Source organism: Gopherus evgoodei, chromosome 24 (genome assembly GCF_007399415.2).
Source record: "Gopherus evgoodei ecotype Sinaloan lineage chromosome 24, rGopEvg1_v1.p, whole genome shotgun sequence".
NCBI classification, from domain to species: domain Eukaryota; kingdom Metazoa; phylum Chordata; order Testudines; family Testudinidae; genus Gopherus; species Gopherus evgoodei.
Genome location: NC_044345.1, coordinates 5,219,635 through 5,243,160, shown reverse-complemented (window position 1 = coordinate 5,243,160; position 23,526 = coordinate 5,219,635). Strand labels below are relative to the sequence as shown.

General features: G+C 50.5%; 1 protein-coding gene and 1 long non-coding RNA gene across 5 annotated transcripts in view; one reads left to right on the top strand and one right to left on the bottom strand.

Annotated features, from left to right (window-relative positions):
• ARHGEF2 (Rho/Rac guanine nucleotide exchange factor 2) overlaps nt 1-23,526 on the bottom strand; it is a 129,092-nt gene that overhangs the window by 47,289 nt on the left and 58,277 nt on the right. Inside the window, exon 1 of one of the 4 annotated variants that reach the window (XM_030542027.1) lies at nt 10,809-10,977. The exons of the other annotated variants lie outside the window; for them this stretch is intronic. Coding sequence (XP_030397887.1) covers nt 10,809-10,871 — 63 coding nt within the window. The 5' untranslated portion in view covers nt 10,872-10,977. Of the gene's footprint in view, nt 1-10,808; nt 10,978-23,526 lie in introns of those variants that run through there. 4 annotated transcript variants of the gene reach the window in all.
• LOC115639357 lies at nt 11,026-21,731 on the top strand. Its single transcript, XR_003997649.1, has 3 exons — nt 11,026-11,110; nt 14,845-14,950; nt 21,666-21,731. It is a non-coding gene; the product is annotated as an uncharacterized LOC115639357 (long non-coding RNA).

Here is a 23,526-nt window from a genome sequence, read left to right as displayed (position 1 = left end):
CTCCCCTCTGAGCGCCAGGGATAGAACCCCCTTTGGCTGCCCAGTGGGAAAGAGTTTGCCAGGTCCCTGCCAGTGTCGGAAGCCTCTATCATTGAACCAACATAACAATCAGCTCGGACCAAGCCCCCTCATGGAGGCACCAATCCGACTGCAGAATCGGTTCTCCATGCTCCAGTCATCCAGGATGTACAGTCACTGCTTAGCAGTGAGTAAGGGGCCTGCAGTGCTTTCCCAGCAGCCAGTGGTTTTTGTTCCAGACAAACAAAAAGATCCTCCTCTAGCCTATTTGAGAAAGGCCCAGTTCTCTAAAATAACAATCCCACGCTTTTATACTTCTCCTCAGCACATCTGCAAAGGAGATCAGCGTCATTATCACCATTTTACAGAGGGGGAAACTGAGGCAAACTGAGGCATACAGCGGGAACATGACTTGCCCAAGTTCACCCAGCAGGTTAGTGGCAGGGCAGGGAACAGAACCCAGATCTTCTGAGTCCCTGCCCTGTGCTCCATCCACTAGGCCATGCTGCCTCCTCGAAACCCCACATCTTCTAGATTTACTTGAGACACAAACTTCAAGGGTCCAACAGTAAGTGATCATTCAGGACCCCACAAAACCAGGGTTATGTGGGGGCACTTCGCTCCCTGTTAGGTTACTGTGCAGCTGTTAAGCAGCCGCCATGTTCCACCCCAGAAGCGACTGTATTTCAGCAGCAGGTGAAGCAATCCCTGAAGAGCATTGCCATATGGATTTTAAAACCGCTGCCCTGCTCCTCCCCAGAAGCAGCTGCACTTCAGCAGTGGAGACAGCTCATCTATCAGTCCAGAACGCTGGTTATTCCCACCTCTTGATGGCACAGACTGGCTGTAACATCAGCCTGGCAAAGTGGGGGGGGGCTAGAACATTAGAGGAGGAATAAGCACCAGGAGTGGGCGAAATCCCTAAAAGGCAAATAAAGTTTTTACTCCTCTTGAGGGATTTTATTAAGTATTTACATTACAGTAGCAACCGCAACCCAGCCAGGTTGGGAGCCGCAGCGTGAGTATTAAGAGCATAGTCCCTGCTGCAAACAGCTCACTCTGTCACGGCACCCTACACCAACTCCCCCCACGAGTCCAGCCTCATCTCTGTTTTACGGGCAGGAAAACAGAGTCAGTGGTGGGGGAGGCAACTTGCTCACATCTGGGAAGAGAACCCAGGCATCCTGACTCCCAGGCATCACTAGACACTTCTTCCTCCGAGAAGGGAGAAGATCAGGTTATGCAGGGCCGAATGGGTGTGAAGCCGAATCCCTGGTCAGGCTTGCCAGGAGGGCTGGCCTCCGTTGCCGTTTGAACTCCTGGCTCCACGCCCCAAAGCTGCTCATTCGAATCCCCCTCCTCCACGATCCTTCCCTCTGCCCCTGCTGCTCTTCCATTCCAGCCTCACGGTATCGGAGCCCCTGGCACACAGCGAGAGGGTTGGGAAGAAAGCAACAGGACCTGGTCCCCCTCCCCTCGAGTCCTCCGAAACCATCTTCTTCCTCATGCCACGTGCTCTCCTCCAGGCCTCGCATGCACACTTAAACTATGTAGGAGTTCTGCCGACAGACGTCTATGGAACCAAAGCCAGCAGCTGCCTGTGAAGCCTCCAACCCTGGGATGGATAGATCCTTCCCTGCCACATACAATCCACAGGCAGCTGACTGCTGGGCCCTCTCTGTCAGCTCTCTCCCCACAGCTAGCAGAGCTTTGTAGCTTTTTCACGCTTCTGGGTTCCGCCAGCGGTACAGGGAAAGGAGCCAGCCAGGCGAGGCTGGAGACTCTGGTGTACTGGTGGTCAGAGATTTTCCACTCACTTTCTCACTGCTCCCAAATTCGGGCGCTGAACTGATTGCAGCATTCGTAACTGAGCTAAATAAAGAAACACTCACCCAGTCAGAGGGGTTTTTTGCTCTGGTTTGGGGTTAACACCGTGAAGTTTATACCCAGCTCCCCCAGAAGACTCAAAATGATTCAGCCCAAGCGACCTGAGAGCTTGGGTTTGTAATGAAACTTGTCAGCGGGGCACTTTGGCTGGGTTTGAGGTCAGGCGGTTAAAGCAGGGTTCTGTCATACAGGATTGTTCACGATAGAAAGACTCACAAGCACAAGTGCCTACAAGGCCAGGAGAGCTTGGAATATAGCCCAGAGATATTGACTCCCAAGAGTTTGCTCTAGCCACTACACCATTCGCTTCACTCCTAGCACTGGGAATAAAACCTAAGAATCCTGACTCCCAGGCCCCTACTCTAGCCACTACTCCATATGCTTCACTCCTAGCTCTGCTCCAACTACTAGACAACACTGCCTGACAACTCTACCACTAACTAAGATGCTCAGAAAGCTTGCCCCCCACCCTGAACCTTAAAAAGGAAGTCAGGACTACTGGGATCTATCCCCAGTGCTGAGAGAAGAGGATGGTTTTGTAATGGGGGGGGGGGCAGAGAGCAGGATTCCACACACACCTCCAGTGCAATCATTCATCTCCGTACCTCAGTTTACCCGTCTGTACAATGGGGGACTCACACACATACCAGCACTGTGATAGTTAATTCATCGGTCTCAGAGCCTTGGATGAAAGATGCAATAGGAGCAGAGATCATTGGTATTAGAGGGTCTGAGAGCTGTGGGCGGGTACAGATCAGAGACCTAAGGGTGAGGGGCAAGAACAGCAGAGAGGTGGAGAGGGAGGACAATGACCGAGAGTCTCTGAAGCCATTTGTCTCTCTGAACAAAAGCTCAGGCTGCGCTGTCACCACTCGGCTGTTGTGGGATCCACCAGCCTGGACAGATGTTTCTAGAAGCAGCCACTTCGGGAGGACAGAGCCACCACGCTGAGAAGGGAAGTCACTCGCTGCCTCTTTTCTATCTCCAATTCTGACCTCGATCGGCACTGTGGGTGTTCGGCCTCCCGGGAAAACAGCCGCTGAGAGTGCCCGCAAAGCCAGCCAACCCCATGTTAGCAGCCAGCCCCTGGTGCCTCAGTTTCCCTCTCCTCAAATGTAAAGCAGAGTTGCTAGTGCTGAAATTGGCTTGGTGAAATGCAGTTGAGGCTGCAGGTCTGGCTGGCAGACAAGCCCAACTGGACGGATCAGCATCACCAGATTACAGTAGTGCTCAGAGCCCAACTCGGAGAAACAAATTCCCCAGGTTCCAACTGCTCTGATTCAACGTAGAATATAACAGCCAGAGGCAGTCGGAGCTGGGGAGACGCATACTGGGGAGGCAGAGAGGCAACCACAATGGGTAAGGAGCGCCGACATCTGGACTCACCTTCCGTGGAGTGGGTAGAACCAAGCCCGGCTCCAGGCACCAGCGCAGCAAGCAGGTGCTTGGGGCGGCCAACGGAAAGGGGCAGCATGGCTGGCTCTTCGGCACCGGGTCTCTCAGACCTGGGACGGCAAAAACGCTGGAGCTGACCCTGGCTAGAACAGGAGACTGGGAGCCAGGACACCTGGGGTTCCATTTCCCACTCTTCAGGAAATGCCCTGCAGTGGCTCGGCTTGCTAAACCCAAGGCTGCGAGTTCGAACAGGTGACTAGTTGCTAGGTTCCCTGATCAGACATCAACAGGCAGCTGTTAACTTGAATAGAGCTACCTGCCTAATCCTGCTCAGGGAAGGGGGAGGTGTGAGACAGGTAGGACGCGGCAAGACAGTCAACCCACTTCGCCTCCTCAGTCTGGCAACACCCTGGCGGGGGAGCGGGCGGGTTTCCTCTTGCCCATGAGGTGTCAGGATGCGGGTGACTCCGAGCATGCTGGTACATTTCCACAGCTCACGCCTGTGTCATCCTGCCCCCGGGAAGCCGTTCCAGGGCAGTGTCATCCACACGAAGCACGGCTCATGAACAGAGCAACATAAGGGGCACGGGTGTCTTGCCTCCTTCCTGCACCCGGCTATGGGCTGAATGAGGGCCTATCTATTCAGCCCAGCTAGGGGAGACAGCGTAGTCTAGGGCTCTGGACTGGGGCTCAGGACACCTGGGTTCTACTCCCACTGGGTAACTCTGAGCAAGTCACTGAGCCCCCGGTTCTCCTCCCACCCTTAGTTTTTTAGATTGTTCTTTGGGACAAGGGCTGTCTTTCGCCAGGTGCCTGTACAGCATCTAACGCAATGGGCCAGATCTCAGCTGGGGCCTCCTGCTGCTGCTGTAATATAAACCGTCAACAGCAGCAAATTATTCAGCTGGTTGTCCTCATAGCAAGCAGCCCCCCACGGTCAAGACTGCAGCTCCAACGCAACACGTCCAATGTGCCGATGACTCCCTGCATGACAAGAGTAGAATCCAGGTCAGCAGGGCCATGGATCTGACTGTCCTTTCAACAGCTTCAGGTTTTCACAGGGTGGATGGAGGGGGGCAACTCACATTTCTATTTTGACTAAAAACATTTTTTTAATCTATTGAAAAAAAAGTTGGATGGAAACTTTGACCTGCTCTAGTCCTGATTTTCAGAAGGGCGCCTGTCTAACACCTTCTGAAATCAGGCCGGGTCTGCCATTGAAAGTTGCACTCCTAGCTATAGTGTGATTTGTTTTTTTAAACCAACACAGGTTGACGTAAACCAGCACAGTTTAAGCAGTGCAGCCTGTGTATAGACCAGGACTGAGGGGTCTCAAACTAGTCCTGTCTCTCCCCCACCAAAAAAAGTCACTAGTCCCCTTTGGAAAAATCTTCACCATGTTTCACTCTTTAACCCATCAGTTGTCACAGCCAAGCTCCCCTCTCCCCTATGCCCCTACAGGTAATGCCCTCCAATAGCAACCCGGCATGGAGCAAGGGAAAATCCACCACCTCAGAACTTTAACCTCCAGCTTCTAAGGAGTTAACAGGAAGAGACAAAGAGGATCAAAAAAGCTGGAACAAATGAACCTCCAAATCTCAAAGGAGGAGTCCCCGCAGCTCCGGGAAAGATCCCTCAGCCTTTATCTGCAACAAGAACCAGCCCCAGCAGTTTCAAAGGAGGCCATTGTTCCAGAGGTAGGGACAGGTGGTCTCTCTGCACAACTTGACTGGCTGGTAAGCCAACGGGAGCATAATGAGAACAGACGGGATGCGAGACGCTGCTGACAGATCTCAATGTTCCTCGCCATTTCAGGGTTGTTTATTCATGGATTTTAAGGCCAGAAGGGTATGACCAGTATAACAGAGTCGCAGCTCTGCTGGGAAGATTGAGAGTTGCTCAATGGTCAGCAGATAGTTTTTTAAAATGTCTTAAAATCCACATGCCACATCGGTTTGTCTTGCACATTGCTGTATCTCGTGGGCATTCAGTGTAGGGTTAGTGTGCCAAATTTTGGGTGTCTCAAACAAGGGGCTCGGAGATAAAGCCCCCTGAAAAAATCACATGACATTGTATTACCTGGCCAGTGCATTGCACAAGCCAGAGGACCCACCCCAGTGATTCCTGCAGGCAGGTGGGTTTTTAAGATCCTATCTCTAGCAGTGGGACCAAACTGCAATTTGTAAGTTACAGCTGAAGCTGATTAACATTAGACACAGTGCTGCTGATTCCCAAGACTTTATTGGGAGTCTTGCAATTGACAGTGACTTTTTTCCTTAAAGCCCCAGCTCCTGGAGTCAGGTGATGATGCAAGAATCTCAGCATTTGTTGAAAAAAGTGAAAAAAGTTTCTAGACTGCAAAGAAAACTTGAAAACACTATCTCCCAAACCTGAAGGCAAATCAAGACACACAGACCCCCTTTAAAAAAAATAAAAGAACCGTATGATTTTTAAACCAAGTCTCACAACTTTGGGGAGCTTGAAATATTTTGGGTCATTAATATGGCACATGCTTCCAGTGTCTAGCGCATCAGAGCTCTGGTCTCAGTTGGCCACTGAAATAATACAAGAACAACAAGTCCCCCCAATTTAGATTATTTCACCCCTTCTCGAGAGGATATTTTGCTCCTTATCACCTTCCCCAGACATGCCTGTAACACAACAGCACAGTTCCACTCCCTGCAGGATGAGAACAAAGCAATCTTTCAAATGCCCAGTTCCTTCCTACCCTTAACTTTGCAACAAAAGATGCCCTCAAACCCAGACATGCAGGGAGAGGCCGGCAGAGTTTCAGGGGCGGGAGATCCTGCCAAGGCAGAGTTTGACCAGGAGCACAACTGGCTCCTTTCAGGCAGGAGATGAAAGCAGAGGCGCTAACCTCAGAATCATAGGTTCCCATTCAGCCCCCATGACTTCACCTTTCCAGCAAGACCCCAGCTCACAACAGCCCCTTTATGCCAGATGCACAACAGTGCTGGTAGACGCAAGAGACCCGGTATGGAGTAAACAAGGCTGAGCCAGCATTGCCTGCCCCCCACCTTCAACATTCACAAGTCAGGGCCCTCTCCTCACCGCAAAATCGTGAGATTGGATTTGAAAACCAGGAGATTTAAAAAGCAGTGATAAGGCAGGGATGCTTTTAGTTGCCCTTTAGAGTTTGAGAATTGGGCGGGGGGGGGGGAATGAGAAGAGAGAAGGGTGTCAAGTGTTCAAGCTTTTCTCTGTAACCATGAGAGAGAGAAACTCATGGGGGGAGGGGGGGGAATTTTAGATGAAAGCAGAGATTCAGGCATATTTCACATAATACCAGGAGCTGGGGATTTAAGGAAACACACCAAAATACCGAAATCGCGGGAGATGCTAACACTGGTCCACCTCCCACACTCCATCCACGTCTGAGTCAAAGCTGTTTCTAACCCTCGCTGTCTATTATGCCCAGTTTCACCCACAGTCACTCCACACCAACCCCAGCCCTCTCTGGCTTGGTCTTGGGTTTCAGACACCAGTTTAATCCCCCCCTACCTACACACACACACACACGAGAAGCAAAGTCCCAGTGGGGAGTCCCAAGAGACAGGCACTAGGGGTTTGCCCCAACCAACTGCCCCCAGAGCTGGAATCTCCAGTGCCAAGGAAGCCTCCATCTTAAGCAGAGATGGGCCCAGCGCTGCAGAGAGAGACTTTCCCACAAGGTCCAGATCCACAAAGTGTTGGTTCCACCCATGCAGAAGATGCAGTTAGCAATGGTCCCGTCCCCCCCACCCCCGAATGGCTCTCCCATGGCCCATTCCCAAAAGGGTCATGGCCCCACATTCAAGGCTTCTTCTGACCACCCTCGATTCAGGACCAGACCCCTGCTCTTCAAAATCCCAGCAAATTCATTCATCCAAGGTCATTTTCAGGGACTTCTGGGAGCAACCTCAGCAGCCGCTGGTGCCCAGCATGTCTGCTAGGAAGCCAGACCTCCCAGGAGATGCCCGGTGTGGCGATCTTCATCCCCCTCTCTGCCTATTCTTGGCAGGCCCCGCTCAGCCAAAAAACCTAGGGCTCTAGCTAGCGCAAGAGGGTGTGTGTGTGTGTGAGCTTGGCAGGGTGGATTGAGGGGAGTTGGCAGAGATGCATGGGGAGATCCCAGGCACGGGCCACCACCACGCCTTGCAAGCTAGCTCCTCAAGGCTTTGAATGGGGGTGACTATTTTAAAGACCGTGACAGCTGGTGGCAGCAGCCTGCAACCAGGGAGCAGGAGCCAGGAGGGGAAGGTGGCAACTCTCCAAGCGCCTGGGATCGGTCAAACCCACTGCAGCTCTGCCCCCAATCCAGCCTCATGGGAGAGGAAATGCATTTAGACCCCAAGCCCAGCTGGGGTGTGGCAAGCAGGGTGCTGATGAAATCATCCAACATGCAAACCACCACTTCCCCCCACATCCCAATACGCAGCTGCTCATGACCAGCCCGCCCCTACCAGGCCCTGAGAAAGCCCCGCCTCAGCATTTTCTTCCCAACATGCACCGAGGGCTGCTAAATTTGAACATCCCATCAGGAGCCGGTGAGCAACAAAAATCCTTCTCTGCACATCTAAGAACTCTGACCGCAAGGCAGGATTGAACCTGGGAAATTCAGCGCTAAAAGGAACCCAGTGAACGCTCTCCTAGCAATGCCATTTGAGGGTAGCAGTTGTAGGTTCTTAGCCCTCATGCAGACCAGCCACCGGAGGGGGACACAGAGCAGCACCAGTTGATAGTTAAGCCTGAATCCCGGTAACACATTCTACAGATAGAGAAACTGAGGCACAAAGGAGGCTGGACACCCAAGAGGACACATTGAGGCAGTGGTTGAACTGAGAACAGAACCCAGTCGTCCTGACTCCCACTCCTCCGTTCTAACCACGCTGGACCCAGGAAGAGAACCCAGGTGTCTCCGGCACCCAGTCCCCTGTTCTCACCGCTAAGATACATTCCCCTCCCAGAGCCAGGAATAGAACCCAGGAGTCCGGATACTGATGTCTTAACCACAGCTCCACCCTTCTTCAGCGTCAGCATAGCAGCCACCAGGGCCTGCCAATCAATGCTGCTGGCAGAGCAGTCAGCTTCTCGTGCCAAGCGCACCAATCTGCCCCTCCGAGAGACACAAGCATCCTGCCAGTCTGCCGGGTGCAGTGTTTCCCCCCTGCCTGTTCTCATGGCACCAGCTGGGGCCTCAAAGCTTCCCAGCAGCCAGCAGCCAACAAAAACACGGCTGCTCTGGGTTTCGAGATACCAAGGTCCCATTTCATCAGGCCAGCTATTGCCTCATGAGCTGGCAAGGGAAGGGACATGCCACCCCCAGCTGAGCTACAGTTCCCTTCTCAGCCTCCTTGGCACTGTAGCAGCTGGGGATTAGCAGGGAGACCTCCTCCCAGTGGCAGTTCTCAGGTAGACACCCCCTCCAACTCCTCCCCTCCCCCATCTGCCACTGTTCTTGAAGCTTAGTATAGAGATGTACTCAGAACCCAAACCCTGGTTCCAAGCATCTCCCGAGATGGGCTTACTGACTCTGTGCCGCCTTGGGAGAGGTGTGGCATCTCTGTGCCTCAGTTTCCCCCACCTTCAAAAGGAGGGAGGAATCATCCTTCCTTTCAACTACCCTTTGTCTATTTGGCAGGGACAGAGGTCTCACTAGGTGTACGTACAGCACCAATCATGATGGGGGCCTGATCTGGAGCCTGTGGGTGCTACTGTAATAATAAATCAGAGGTCTAATCTTCCTTTACACCAAGGTCCCTTTGGCTGGAAGCGTAAAGGAACTGATAGAGGCCTCAGTGTGGTGTAATTTATCTGCCAGATCGGTGTAAAGGGACCCTGGTACAAAGGAGCATCAGGCCCAAAAGCATGAGGACGCCTGGAATCTGGATGGAGACCTGAACCCATCTCTGGTTTGGAGACACTCTAGAAGGATAAAGCTTATTATGAAATCACATGTGCCGGTTCTTTTCCTTTCTCCATGCCCCCTGTTTGCAATGATCCCCCATTTTACTGGTGGAGAGAAGGCTACCAGACTGATTGGATTTCATCCTGTGCAGCCCCAGGCCTGCTGGCAAAGGGGGCCCTGGAAGGCTGGACAATAGCAGCATTTTAAGCTCAGCGCTATTTTAACCACCATGCTGGGTGGCTACGGAAACCACCTCATTGTGCCTGGCCGGAGCTGATAAATAGCCCCACGTGGCAGCAGCTCCTGTGTCACCCCTGGGGTATAAAAACAGGTGGGAGGGGGGAAGCAACAAGAAAGCAGTGGTGGGTGGGTGCGTGGGTGGAAAAGGGGGTATAAAAATCCCCTCTCTCAACTGCACCACACAGTTACGCTGCTTCCCGGGGCTCCCCCCTATACAATGGGCTGGCTGCTGCCTCCCGGGGCTCTCCCCTATACAACGGGGCTGGTGCAGGATCCAGAGTTCAATCTCCAGATTCCTCTTGACAAAAAGAACCGGTAGAACATTGTAGACTGGGGGTGGGGGAATTCAAATACACAAAATCACCGCTGGCCATGAAGGTGGGATTTTCAAATGGGCCTCCCTCCCCGCCCCCAGCTCGGAACCAGCACCCGAGCCCGAAGTGCATAGGTCCAAACGGGACCCCCTCCCCCCAAATCCAGATCCCGGCTGATGGATCTGGCCCCCCCCTCCACACACACTTGGTAAGTTAAAATCGCTCCGTCTTTGGGGTTGCCCAGCCCCTTTGCAGGCACCATCTCCCCAGCCTAAGTGGTTTTGCAGATGCCTGCTTAATAGGAACCAGCTACAGGGCCCCTCCAGATACAGATTACTGCCCCCCCCCCCTCCACGAGGGAAGGGAGGGCTCAGACCAGACAGCGGCTGAGCCACAAAGCGCAGAGACAGACAGTCTCTCTCCACACGCCAGTAAAGTTCTCTCCTTGCCCAGGACTTGGGATTCCCCCGCTCCCCTAATGGCCGAGAGACCCCGGCGAGCTGCTAGTCAGCCCAGCATGGGGGGGTGTCGCTCCATCACCCCCACCCCCTCCGGAGCTGAAGGCAGGAGTCAGAATGCCATCTGGGTGCGTGCTGAAGGGGGTCTTTGGGGCGATGCTGGAGAGATTGATCAGAAACCCTGGGGAGGGGGGGGAAGAGATAGCCCATTTCTCCTCAGCCCCCCAAGCTTCGGGTGGAAAGCTTAAAATAAAAGATTCAACTTTCAGATCGGGCGCAGTTAGACTTAAAAGGGGAACAGCTACCTCCTTCGCCCCAGATCCTCCCACCATGCGCCCCAAACAGCTGACCCGTCCCCTCTCCGATCCCCCCCCTGCGCCCCAAAGAGCTGCCCCTTCCCCTCCCAGATTACCCCCACCCTGCGCCCCAAAGAGCTGCCCCCTCTCTCCCAGACCCGACCCCCCGTCCCAAACAGCTGCCCCCTCTCTCCCAGACCCAACCCCCCATGGTCCCTCCTAGAAACCCGCCCACCCTGCGCCCCAGATATTGCAGAGCTGCTTTTTCCCCCCAAGGGGGGGGGGCACCGACCTTCCAGGCGATGTCCTTTGTCCGGTCAATCCTGGTCCTGGCCAGCGATTCGATCCGAGACATAGTCCGGCGCCCCGGATCCGGATCCGCGGGGGATTGGCCCCCGGAGCGGAGCGTTCAGACGGGCGGCGCTAGCAGCAGGGACCTCAGCCGGGCTCCGGCGCAGGAAGTCGAAGAGCCGCGGAGCTCGGAGCGCAGCTCGCTTATTCAAATCAGTCTCCTCCTCTCCGGAGCCCGGCTGGGGCAGCGCCCACCCACCTCCGAGCGGCCCCGGAGAGGCTGAGCCTCCCACGCGGGGAGGGGTGAGTGGGGCAGGGAATCCCCATCAGGGGCCGCGGGGTGGGGGAAGCGACCGAAACCGTCTCGCTTGAGTTGATCTTTGTGAGAGCGAGGGAGGAGCCCGGTCCCTGACCTCTGCCCTGGGCAAACAGACTCCGAGCTGGGCTTTACAAGGGGAGTGGGGCCAGGAGGGGGGAGCTGGGGGCTGCCAACCCGCCCTGGAATCTCTAGGAATTCAGGATTAAGCTTTAAAAGTTTGTGTCACGTGATGAAGCCTCCAGGAAGACATCCAACCCTGCCTGGTTTGTTTACTTAGCAGGGCTGCCCAGAGGATTCAGGGGGCCTGGGGCAAAGCAATTTCGGGGCCTCTTCCATTAAAAAAAAGTTGCAATACTATAGAATACTATATTCTTGTGGGGGCCCCTGCGGGGCTCAGGGCCTGGGGAAAATTGCCCCACTTGCCCCCATCTCTGAGCAGCCCTGCTACTTATTGTTGTTTATAGTAGGGTCTTCCCTTGTTCAGGGCTGCCTCTCTCACGAGAGAGGTGCAGGGTCTCAAGCTAGTTTGTTTTACTTGCATAACTGATGCAGCAAGTCCAGAGATGCTGGGGCTGTGAACTGCCAAGCCAAAGGTGCGGGGGCCGGACAAAAAGCACGTCTGATCTTACCCTTCCCAGGGTTCAAGCCTTCAAAAGGGGGCTTAAAACAAACACCCTCACACATAACCCAACCCCCTCCCCAGCTCTTGGGGGAGTTTAGACCCAGACCTGGACTGAAACAGCAGCTTCCAGTCTCTGCACCCAGTCCAGTCTGCAGTCCCTGCAAACAGAATGGAGCCTAACTGGCATCCACTGGTCTGGCTGCTCCCCCACCCCCAGCAGTCACTCATTGACCAAGTTACATTTTAGGAGCCAAGGTGTTCTCAAACAATGAGAGAGGGCCAGGCCTAAGAGCAGCTCAGATGGCATGCACCTGCACAAGCACTAGCAATCTCAGCCTTCAGATAGAGTTTGCAAAGCTCTTGGAGACAGATAAGGAGCTCATGGTTCACCTCTCACTTTGGCCTGAAATGCAGCTTCTTCTGGGGTGGAGCACAATGGCTGGCTATCACCACCTAACAGGAAGAGTGGGGAAAAAATACTCTGCCTAGCAGCAAATGTACACAAACCAGGAACCTGGCCAGGGCACACATCTCAAACAGGCCCCTGGATTTTCAGATGCAGGCAGAAAAACCTGCCCAAGATCTCTCCTGGAATACCCCAAAAAAGCATGACTGGTTATAACTGGGTAAGGGGGAGTGGGGGGAGGATTGCAAACTGGGAGCAAAGGGCAGATCAGCAGCTGATGGAGTTCAAAGGGAAACTTGCAATACACACTGTAGGGGGGGCAGGGATGGAGATTCACTGCTCAGCAGGGGCTTCTTGGTGGGACAACAGTCACTCAGGACAATAGCCTAGGAAGCTGCCATAATGGCCGGTGCTCAGAGGCTGATAAGGGAAGAGGCAGGAAAGGAGGATACACATTCAGGCTTTATCTACATGGGAGGAGATGTCCCAGTTGCAGCCATGGGGATAGGTGCACCAGTGCGATCCCATGGAATGTCAGGACTCCTGAGTCCTCTGCACAGCGCTGTGTGAATTTAGAGCAAACTGCTTCCCCAGCTGTGAAATGGGTATACAAGATTCACATCATGGCAATACCTAGGAAACCTCATCATGGAGCAGGCAGGGCCCCATGGTGCAAGGCACTGTACAAATACAGAACTAAAACATGGTCCCTGCACCCAAAGAGCTTCCGATCCATCTAACAAGACCTAACTCACAGGAGGTGGGTGAGGCTGGTTTGCAGAGCACTTTGGCATCTTGCATTCTAGCAGCATGATCAGAAGGGAGCAGGTACCTCATTAAGTGGGGGATTTTTATTAGTTTAGCTACAGAGATTAAGGCTCATCGTAGGTGTCAAAAGCTGCCCACCAGAAACTATTCACCATGCACATCCGGAAGCTTTCTGGGTCCTAGAAAACCCAGGATGTTCCTGATCGCCACCTACTGGCACTTTAGCTATTAACTCACTATGTGTGTAACATATCCCTCTGTACACACACCACACAAAAGACAGTCTGTTCCCTGGGGAAACTGAGGCACAGAGCAGGGAAATGACTCACCCAAGGTCAAACAGCAGGCCAGTGTCAGAGCCAGGGATAAAATCCAGGCCTCCCATGTCCCAGTTCAGTGCACTATCCACTAGAAATAAATTAATTCAAGAAGAAAGCAGCCAAAGAGAGAGAGAGAAAGAAAGCACCTGTCTCTAGTCACCTGTTCTAATCGCTATCAGCATTGCAAGGCACAGAGCTGCCACTCCTTTCTGACTATCAATACAGCCTGCAGCTGCAGACTACAGGGCAGGGCTCACCTGGATCCTCAATGGGCTGATTAACAACCTCATTAGCTGCCGGGATGACCTCACCTGGTGTTTCCACTGACAGAGACAAAGACTTCTCTGAGGGCTTGTCTACATCACAAAGTTGCAGCGCTGGTGAGGGGGTTACAGCGCTGCAACTTAGGAGGTGTACACATCTGCAGGGCACCACCAGCGCTGCAACTCCCTGTTTGCAGCGCTGGCCGTACTCCCGTTTTGTCTCGGGTGTAGAGGATCCAGCGCTGGTGATCCAGCGCTGGTAATCAAGTGTAGACACTTACCAGCGCTTTTCTTGACCTCCGTGGAATAAGCAGGTATCCCAGCATACCTGAGGAAGCCTCTGGTAATCAAGCAGGTCTCCTTCCCCGGTTTGCTCTCGCGTTCCCCGAACCCCCGAGCAAGCAGGTCTCCTTCCCTGCGGTTTGCTCTCGCGTTCCCCGAACCCCCGTGCAAGCAGGTCTCCTTCCCTGCGGTTTGCAGGGGGGTTCGGGGAACGCGAGAGCAAACCGCGGCGAAGCTGGTCTCCTTCCCCGGTTTGCTCTCGCGTTCCCCGAACCCCCCTTGAAGCCGCCCAGCAGCGCTGCAGTGTGGCCACATCTAACACCACTTGCAGCGCTGGTTGCTGTAAGTGTGGCCACTCTGCAGCGCTGGCCCTATACAGCTGTACTAATACAGCTGTAACAACCAGCGCTGCAAAATTGTAGATGTAGACATACCCTGAGTCTCTCTGCCCAGGCCAGCCCATTTCTCTTGACAAACCAGAGGTCCCGATTCCAATTCACATAAAGGAACTCCTTTAAACTGCAGCAGCCTAGGGCCCCTACATAAAGCCCAAGCGGCACAAAGAGTCCTGCTGGCTGATGTCGGACAAGTCATGTCCTTGCTCTGTGCCTCAGTTTCCCCATCTGTAAAAAGGGGGCTAATGCTACTGACCCCCTTTGCAAAGCACTCTGAGGTGCAAGTATTATTATTACTGTACATTAGAATCAAGGCCCAGAATCTCTTACAAAAGGAAATCTAACGTCTCATAGATTCTGGAAAAGAAACAGGAAGCCACGTAATTGCTTCTGAGAAACCATCTTAAAGTTAGACAATGCCAATGTACAATTGACTCCGCTCCAGAATTCCTCCTAGCTTATTAGAAGTGGAAGGTCAGAGCTGTGTTCCTGGAGAGGTAATTTCCACTGCATACATTATATTGTTTGAGATTCACTCCCTGGGCTGGGTAGACCCATTAACTCCTTGCCTATCAAAACCACTTTTCATCTAAAAGGACCAGAACGTGTTTTATAAGCAATACTTTTTAAACTTTGCTGTGTTGCCATTCTTGTTTTTACAGACGGGGTAAACTGAGGCATAGTGACTTGTGCAAGGTCAGCTGGAGAGCGATGGAAGGACCCCAGGAATTCTAGAACCTCCGTGCTGCTAACTGTCATAATTTTTTGGTGAGTCTCATGGGATATTAGGAGGTTTTTTGTTTAAAAAAAGTGTACCCCATCTTCTGGAGTCATGTCATTACAACAGAACCTCGGCATTATGAATACCAGAGTTACAAACTGACTGGTCAACTACACCCCTCCTTTGGAACCAGAAATACACAATCAGGCAGCAGCAGAGACAAAGAGAGAGGCAGCAAATACAGTACTATGTTAAATGTAAACTAAAAATAAAGTGAAAGGAACATGTTTCTTCTTCATAGTAAAGTTTCAAAGCTGTATTAAGTCAATGTTCCATTAAACTTTTGAAAGAACCACCATAACATTTTGTTCTGAGTTACAACCAGCCTCCATTCCTGACATGTTCGTAACTCTGAGGTTCTTCTGTGTGTGAGAATCTCCACTGTCATTTAAAAAACAAATACCTTTGTTTACCTGATTTAAAAACAAACAAAAGGAAGTATTTTTTTTTCAACCTGTGGAACTCCTTGCCAGAGGATGTTTTGAAGGCCAAGACTATAACAGGGTTAAAAAAAGAACTAGATACATTCATGAAGGACAGGTCCATCAATGGCTATTAGCCAGGGTGGACAGAGATGGTGTCCCTAGCCTCTGTTTGCCAGAAGCTCAGAATGGGCGACAGGGGATGGATCACTTGATGATCACCTGTCCTGTTCATTCCCTCTGGGGCACCTGGCAATGGCCACTGTCGGAAGACAGGACACTGAGCTAGATGGACCTTTGGTCTGACCCGGAATGGCCGTTCTTATGTCCCTAGCTAGGGATCGTACAACACGTTTCATCAGTAGATCTCAAAGTACTTTACAAAGTCAGTCCGTATTATCCTAATTTCTAGCCTTCACAGCTGCAAAGAAAAGCTTGAAAACCAGAAGGAAAATAAAAAGCACCCCAACATTTCTTCATTTTCTTTTCTTTTCAAGCCAGTCTCATTATTTCTGAGCGGGCCAACATGGTATTTGATTGCTTGAGGTTCGCAACCTTGGAACCCAGGCCTGTGCTCTAGCATTCAAGCAGGAACAACCTCTCATGGAATGCCTGGTCTCCGCTGAGCTAATGCACCGTGGTTTCTTTTACCTGCGAGATGTCTGGAATTTGTTTTACAAGGAAACAATCAAAACATGTTATTTTCTCTAAACTGACTCCTATACAAACACACAGTCCCTGGCTAAGGGAATTAGCTTCTTAGAAAAATTTAAAATGATGAATTATGCCCTGTTCTCCACCGTTTGTCCATCATGCTTTTTCCTAAGCCTCCTTTGCACTGATCTGTGGATGATCTTCCCTACTTATCTTAAAACACAATGAACTGTTATTGTACGCTCCCTTCCCTGGAAAGATGCGTTAGACACGTATCAGCACCCTTTAGGTGACCAAAATCCTCCCAGTCTGCCTCTAAACATCACAACAAAGAGTAAATATTCTGCAAGAATATTAGACCCGGGTGGTCCTACTGCAAAGCGTTTACATCTTGTGATCCCACAAAGGCAAGATAAAAGCCAATTGCAAGCAACAGCAGCAGGGAGGAGGAAGATTTAAGAAGGGTGACTTTTAAAGTTTATTTAACCACACAGACACACAACCCTAAAAACCACCTCCTTTATCAAATGACTCAGCCTGCCAGCTCAGCCAAAACATGGGAACAGTTACCCCAACACAGCAGGAAGAATCCGGTCCCCAAACAATATCACCTTAAGCAGCAGCTAGATTTATGCATGAGCACTATTCCTTCCAAAGAATTTGGCCAGCCCTGCCTAGGAACAAGAGCTGAACTTTCCAGGCCCAAAGGGATTTGGCATTCCTCTTGCAAAATAAGCAATAGTGTAACCACCACCAGAATTACAGAGATGCTAAGTGGGCCTTCCATAGTATAATTATACTTGGAACACAAACAGAGAGGAGGCACACGCATCCTGTTGCAGCCTGCCAGACACGCAGACCTCTGTTTTGGAAGAAAAGAACAGATCATATTGATCAAGATCTGAGAGAGAGAGCAGCATGGACAGAGGTGGGGATGGTGGCGAGCGGTGTACAGAGTCAAACATTCCCCAAGTCATTTTCTCCTCTAGCAGCTCAGTCACTGACCTCTTTGTTATTTGCAAGATCCCCAACCAGCCTCAAATCGGTTTACCAACAGAATACAACCTTGGAAGAGGATTGTCCAGCTATGCCATGATATTCCTGGGAGCAAAGTGCTGGAATTGGAATAATCTGCTAAAATCCTGCTTTATCCTGATGCAGGGTTGGAGTTCGGCATGTTAGACAGGCTCCCAGACTAGATAACTTATTAGATGTGATGTTCCAAGAGACAGCCCAGTGTTTCCCAAACTGAGGGTCCTGACCCAAAAGGGGGTCATGGAGAAGTCGCAAGGTTATTGTAGAGGGGCCATGGTATTGCCAATCTTACTTCTGCGCTGCCTTCTGAGTTGGGTGGTCGGAGACCGGCAGCTGCAGGGCAGGCGCCCAGCTCTGAAGGTGATGCCCTGCCAGCAGCAGTGCACAAGTAGGGTGTCAGTACCGTCCCATGCCACCCTTACTTCTGCGCTGATGCCTTCAGAGCTGGATGGCCGGAGAGCGGTGGTTGCTGGCTGAGGGCCCCGCTCTGAAAACAACAGCACAGAAGTAAGGGTGGCAATACCTTGATGCCCCTACAATAACCTTGTAAACCCCTCCCCCCCGCCACACACACACCCCCTTTTGGGTCAGGACCTCTACAGTTACAACACCATGAAATTTCAGATTTAAGTATCTGAAATCACAAAATTGATGATTTTAAAAATCCTATGACTGAGATTGACCAAAATGGACCATGAACTTGGTAGGGCCCTATTTATATCCCAAATTGGGATGGACAGAAAAATAAAAGCCCACCACAGGTGTATGCTTCACTTCCCCACATCCATGCCCAGCTCCTAGGAACTGACGTCATGGATCAGACCCTTGGTTTATCAGGTCAGGTGTATCTGACAGTGGCCAATGCGTAATATTTCACAGGAAGACAAAAAAACCCAAACCACACTGTGCTCCAGCCCAATCACCTAGAATGCGCTTCACTTGTTCAGCAAGACGGCACTTGAAGATTAAATAGATACTCATAATGTAGCTCCAACATATGAGTTCTCCAAAGTTGTTACAGCCCAGAGCGTTTCATGAAAAGAAAAAAAAACAACACAAGATTATTTCTCAATCCACCATTCTGACGGGGAGAAATCTGAGAAGAAAAATCTGTTTATGTAGGAGCTATAGACGTGTCTTGTGTTGCAGAGATCACAACACTAAAACAAAACTTTTCACAGGACTAGGGGGAGGGCCCTGGTTATGCTGGGACCTGAAGAGAAGCCATGTTTAACTGTTGCCAGCTTTATATCATTTTACCATGAGTTTCATGATATCGGGTGTATTTTCTTAGAGCCCCAGGTCCTGGAGTCGAGAGAGAAACCAGGCTTTCATTTAGAACAGGGGTAGGCAACCTGCGGCACGCGAGCTGATTTTCAGTGGCACTCACACTGCCCGGGTCCTGGCCACCGGTCCGGGGGGCTCTGCATTTTAATTTATTTTTAAATGAAGCTTCTTAAACATTTTAAAAACCTTATTTACTTTACATACAATAATAGTTTAGTTATATATTATAGACTTAGAGAAAGAGACCTTCTAAAAATGTTAAAATGTATGACTGGCACGTGAAACCTTAAATTAGGGTGACTAAATGAAGACTCAGCACAGCACTTCTGAAAGGCTGCCGACCCCTAATTTAAAACATAATAAAATAAAGGTCTTGAGAAAAGCTTGAAAATGTGACCCTAAAGACAAAAAAACCCTTTTATTTAAGATCAGGATTTTTGAATGCTTCGGGACAGTAACGCAGGAAAGAGGGATGGGGAGTTTGTCAGCGACAGAAGGAAGCTAGACTATGCATGATCGATATCAAAGCGCATCGCGTGCCCTTCGGGAGAGCCTTCCAGCACAAGCCAGCGAGCAGCATCAGGTTTACAGGGCAACTGAGGCACGTTGGGGTTACCGCCGCGACAAAATTAACTCCCAGAATGTGGCCTCGGACAAGTCGTGCTAGGCAACGTGACTCTGCACAGACTGAGAACATCATGTTTAACATCATGTCGGCTGGTTGTGGGTACCCTGATCAAAACAGGATGACCTGCAATCAGCTGTCGAGGTGAGACATTGCTTGTCTCTGCTGTTAGTGTAGCTAGAGTCATGTCAAGCTAACCTCATTTCTAGGGAAGACAAGGCTCAACAGAGGATACCGTCCTCACCCTACATCGCAAACCGAGTCAATGGCACAGCTAAGAATAGAACCCAGGAGTCCCGACTCCCAGACCACCCTTGCTCTAACCCTTAGGAAACACTACCTCCCGTTTGGCAGCCCAAGGGTGGCTAGCACTAGTTAATATGGCTTCTGATTAATTGCCTGCCTGGTAGATTCTGCATAAGCAGGAAGCTAAACAATCATTAAAAAGCATGACAAAAGCCAGAGGCAGAAGTTTTTCTCAGCATGGTTACTCATTGCTTGTAAGATAAAGGAGGGGAAGTAAGGCAATGTCTTAGGAATCAGCAAAGCAGCTCTCTGCCATGGATAGAGAACAAGAGCTGGGGCTGGGGGGAAGACAGAGGCTCTGGATCCGTTCCAGTTTTGCATCATTCATGTGTAAAATCTGCAGAGCCGGTTTGCAGCAAAGTGAATATTAAGACGAGGCTGATACTTCACATTAATAATTATGGGAGGGCTGTTAACTTCTCTTTAAGGAAGAGCGAAAGACAACGACTCTTTGCCCAGTTTGCTGCGAAGTGCAAGAATTCGGGCAACCGCTGTAGAAAATGTCACTTGTTTCCCTGCAGATCGCAGAGCGCATTGCACATGGGGGTGGGGTGTTATCTTTTTAAAGGTTAGAAATCAGCAGACAGAAACATAAGTTCTATCAAAGAGAGTGTAGTCTAGCAATTCCAGCTGACGATGGATGGGGAGCCAGGACTCCTGGGTTCTCTTCCCAGCTCTGGGATGGCAGGGTAAATGACTGCCATTGGGGCTTCTCCATTCTATTTCGGATGCAGCAACCAATTTATCACATGACCATAGATAATCACTTCATTCTGCCTCAGTTTCCCCACTCTAAAAGAGTGGGATAACATGTTACCTACCTAACCAGGGCTATCATGAAGATTAACTACAGTTTATAAAGTGCTTTGATATCCACACAATACTATGTGGCACCTTTCATCAAATGATTACAAAAGGTGAGAAAGTTTTTAACAACTCCATTTCACGTGTGTGGAAACTGAGGCACAGAACAGTTAAATAATTTGACATCTTTCACACAGAGTGCCAGGTGCAGAGCCGGAAATAGAACTCAGGTGTCCTGATGGCAAATCTCAGGCTGTAACCACTAGAAAAATATTCCTTTTGAAAGGCAGATAAATACCAAATGTAGGTGAAGATGGACATTTAGAAATTAGAGAGAGGTGGTGGGTAAGGTAATGTCTTTTCTTGGACCAGCTTCTGTAGGGGGAAAGGACAAGCCTTCTAGCTGCACAGAGCTCTTCTCATTTAGAAATTAGGTTGTTGGTGTTTTCTTTAAATCTACTTCAACAGCAATTTTCCTTTTAAACCTGCAATATAATCTGAAATACAAGGGAGTGGCGCTTGCTTTGTTTGCAGGAGGAGTGGGGAAGAATCCAGATTAATAGACTAAGATGAAAGAGTTTTGGGGAAAAGATGAAAGGTGCAGAGAAGGGTCAGTTGAGGATTTCAGAGGGATTAGACTCTGGCCTTCATCCAAATGAGCATTATCTAATCAAAGACAGGTGCCTAAACTCATTACAGCAAATCTCAGGGAAGACAGGAGCAGAAGTAGCCACCACTTAAGGATCAGACTCCAACAGAAATCCAGGCCTGTGCAGTCAGTTAATTGGGTACCCAGGGCCAGACAGTGCCGATTTACACCACCGTAAATCCAGAATAACTGCACTGGTCTGACACCAATGTAACGGGACATAGCTCTGCCCACGTGACCAACCAATAGAGAGAGAGGGGCAGCCTCTGAGGAACACAGTCCCAGTGGGTTTGTACATTTGAAGTCAAGCTCTATGTTACATTCAAAGAAAGAAAAACAGGTACATTTTAAGAGATACAGAGCCTGAGCCAAAAGCCTCCCCACCCCACCCCCCGCTGCCAACGCTCATGAGTTTATCACAAACCATGTGACAGAATTAATGTTTCTTATTAAAGCCCCAGCTGCTGGAGTCACGTGAGTCTATAGGAATCTCAAGTCTGATTTAAAAGAAAATAGTAAGCTTCTAGTCCTCAAAACTTCTTGGGAAAAGACAAGACAAAACAAACTCCCCCACATCATAAACCAGAAGACAAATGAAAAGAATCCCCAATATTTTTTTTTTTTAATTTCATTGCTTGTAGGCCCCACTCATGATTTTTTTAACCAATGCTTGAGGCTGGCCATACTGGGAACCAGTGGAAAGGCTGCCAGTGGCTTCAATGCTTTTATGATTAGCTCCTCCGTGAACAACAGAAACATTCCCTAGAGCCATCCTGAGAGATGAAACAGTAACTTCAGAGCAGCCATGCTTTACCCCAAATGGTTATTTATAGAAATCCAGGGAGCTGGAACCTTCTGTCTTTGTACCGCTGTCTCTGCTCCCCCTTTTCTATCTCACCTCGCCCCAGCTTCTTTTCCAGCCCCCTTCCCGAAACCAGACCACTGGTGACACGAGCACCTTCTCTGCAGCTTCAAGCCTATGAGCAGTCCCAGGAACTCAGTGCACATGCTGGTTTCACAGGATCGGGGCCATGAATTGTGGCTTGCTTCATATGTCTAAAGGCCAGAAGGGATCAGCTAGTTGGCAAGCCTGCGGGAATTGCTAGGCAAATCTCTGTGGCATGGGCTATGCGGAAGGGTGATCACAATGGTCCCTTCTGGCTTTAAAATATATCTAACACAGGCCTGCAGATTTCACTCAGTCCAGCGAGTTCGGCAAGCAGAGACTTGAAGCTACATCTCCTGAATGCCAGGGTAGTGTCAGATCCACTAAAACCAGCCTCCCTCCCCGCTCCCCAATGCTAACACGCAGTAACTCCTGCTCTAACAAATGACCGTTGCCGGCAGTCAGCAGCCTCTAAATCTACAAAGTCGGATTTTGCATGGGAGCTTTTTCTTTCTCCCAACTACACAATAAAGCAATCATCATGCCTGGGAGGGCGGGGGAGAAGAGATCAGGGCAGAGAAATTGGACAGGTTAGATCGTAAGCCAATAAAGTGCTTTTAAAATAAAATTTTAAAGGCATGGTAACATTCCACACTACCCAGTGTCTAAGTGAACCCAAGGCCAGGCCATGTGCACATAAAGGGAAAAGCCAGCGGTACACGGCTTAATGAGTCACTGCTAAAACATACCACCGCTACTAAAGATACTCTGTACCAAGCCAGGAATTATATAGTGCTCCTGAGTGGAGTGTATATACAGAGAGCGCCCCTCAGGGCAGGACTCTATACAAACAAAACTCCAACACAAAATAAATTCATTCTGCCCCACAAGACGGGCCGGAAAATGCAACGGGCTGGACGCAGAAGAAAAACATGAGTGTTTAGACAAGAGCAGCAATGTTCTCACTCGGGCCTCTGTTCTGAACGGGGGGGAGGGGAGGCACTTTCCCAGCAAGAGAGCTAATAAAAGATTTACCTTCCCCTCTCCCCCACCCCTGTGAGATCAGGCCAATAGGAGTTTCCTCTAGCGAGTTAACAGAGAAGGATTATTTCCCAAATCACACAGGAGCAGCTGGAGTAAAGCTGGAAGTTTAAAGGGGCTGCATGGCCCAGTGGGAGACCCAGGCTGTCTCACCTTGGACAAGTACCTCCCAGCATCCATTCCCCCTCCCACCCTGGCGCAATGGGGAGGACGCTGGGCTGGTCCCCAAGAAAGCTAGGTTCTATTCCTGGATCTGCCATTGACTCTGAGAGAGACCCCGGGCAAGTCATGGCCCTGCTCTGTGCCTCAGTTTCCTCATCTATAACATGGGGAATTAATAAAGACTCCTTCTCCCTGTCCCTATGTAGAGCAGAAACTCTAGGGGAAAGATCTGTCTCGCTACACATGTCTGGGCAGCACAAGGTCTCAGGGGGAACTCTAGCAGCTACACTCGTTCAAACAGATAACACCTCCCCATCCATAGATCTCCAAGTGCTTTCCAGAGGAAGGCAGTACAATTAGCCCCACTTTACAGATGGGGCAACATTACTTACCAGAGGTCACCCTGCAGCAAACCCAGAATAGAACCCAGGTCTCCTTAGTCCCAGCCTGGTGCACTATCCACTAGGCCATGATGAAGGAAAGGGATGCAGAAGGAAACTTTTAAAAGCAAAGGGCTAGTTAGCCACCTGTCCTGTGCAGTCTGGTTGCTGGGGGACAGATTTACTCTCCCCTCTTTATCTAAGGGAGCAGCAAGACCCCGCCGTAAGGTTGGACAGATGGACACACACACACTCTTCTCTCCTTTCCTCGCTGTGCTTTCACCCAATCAGCCCATTCGCAGTGGGTCCTGC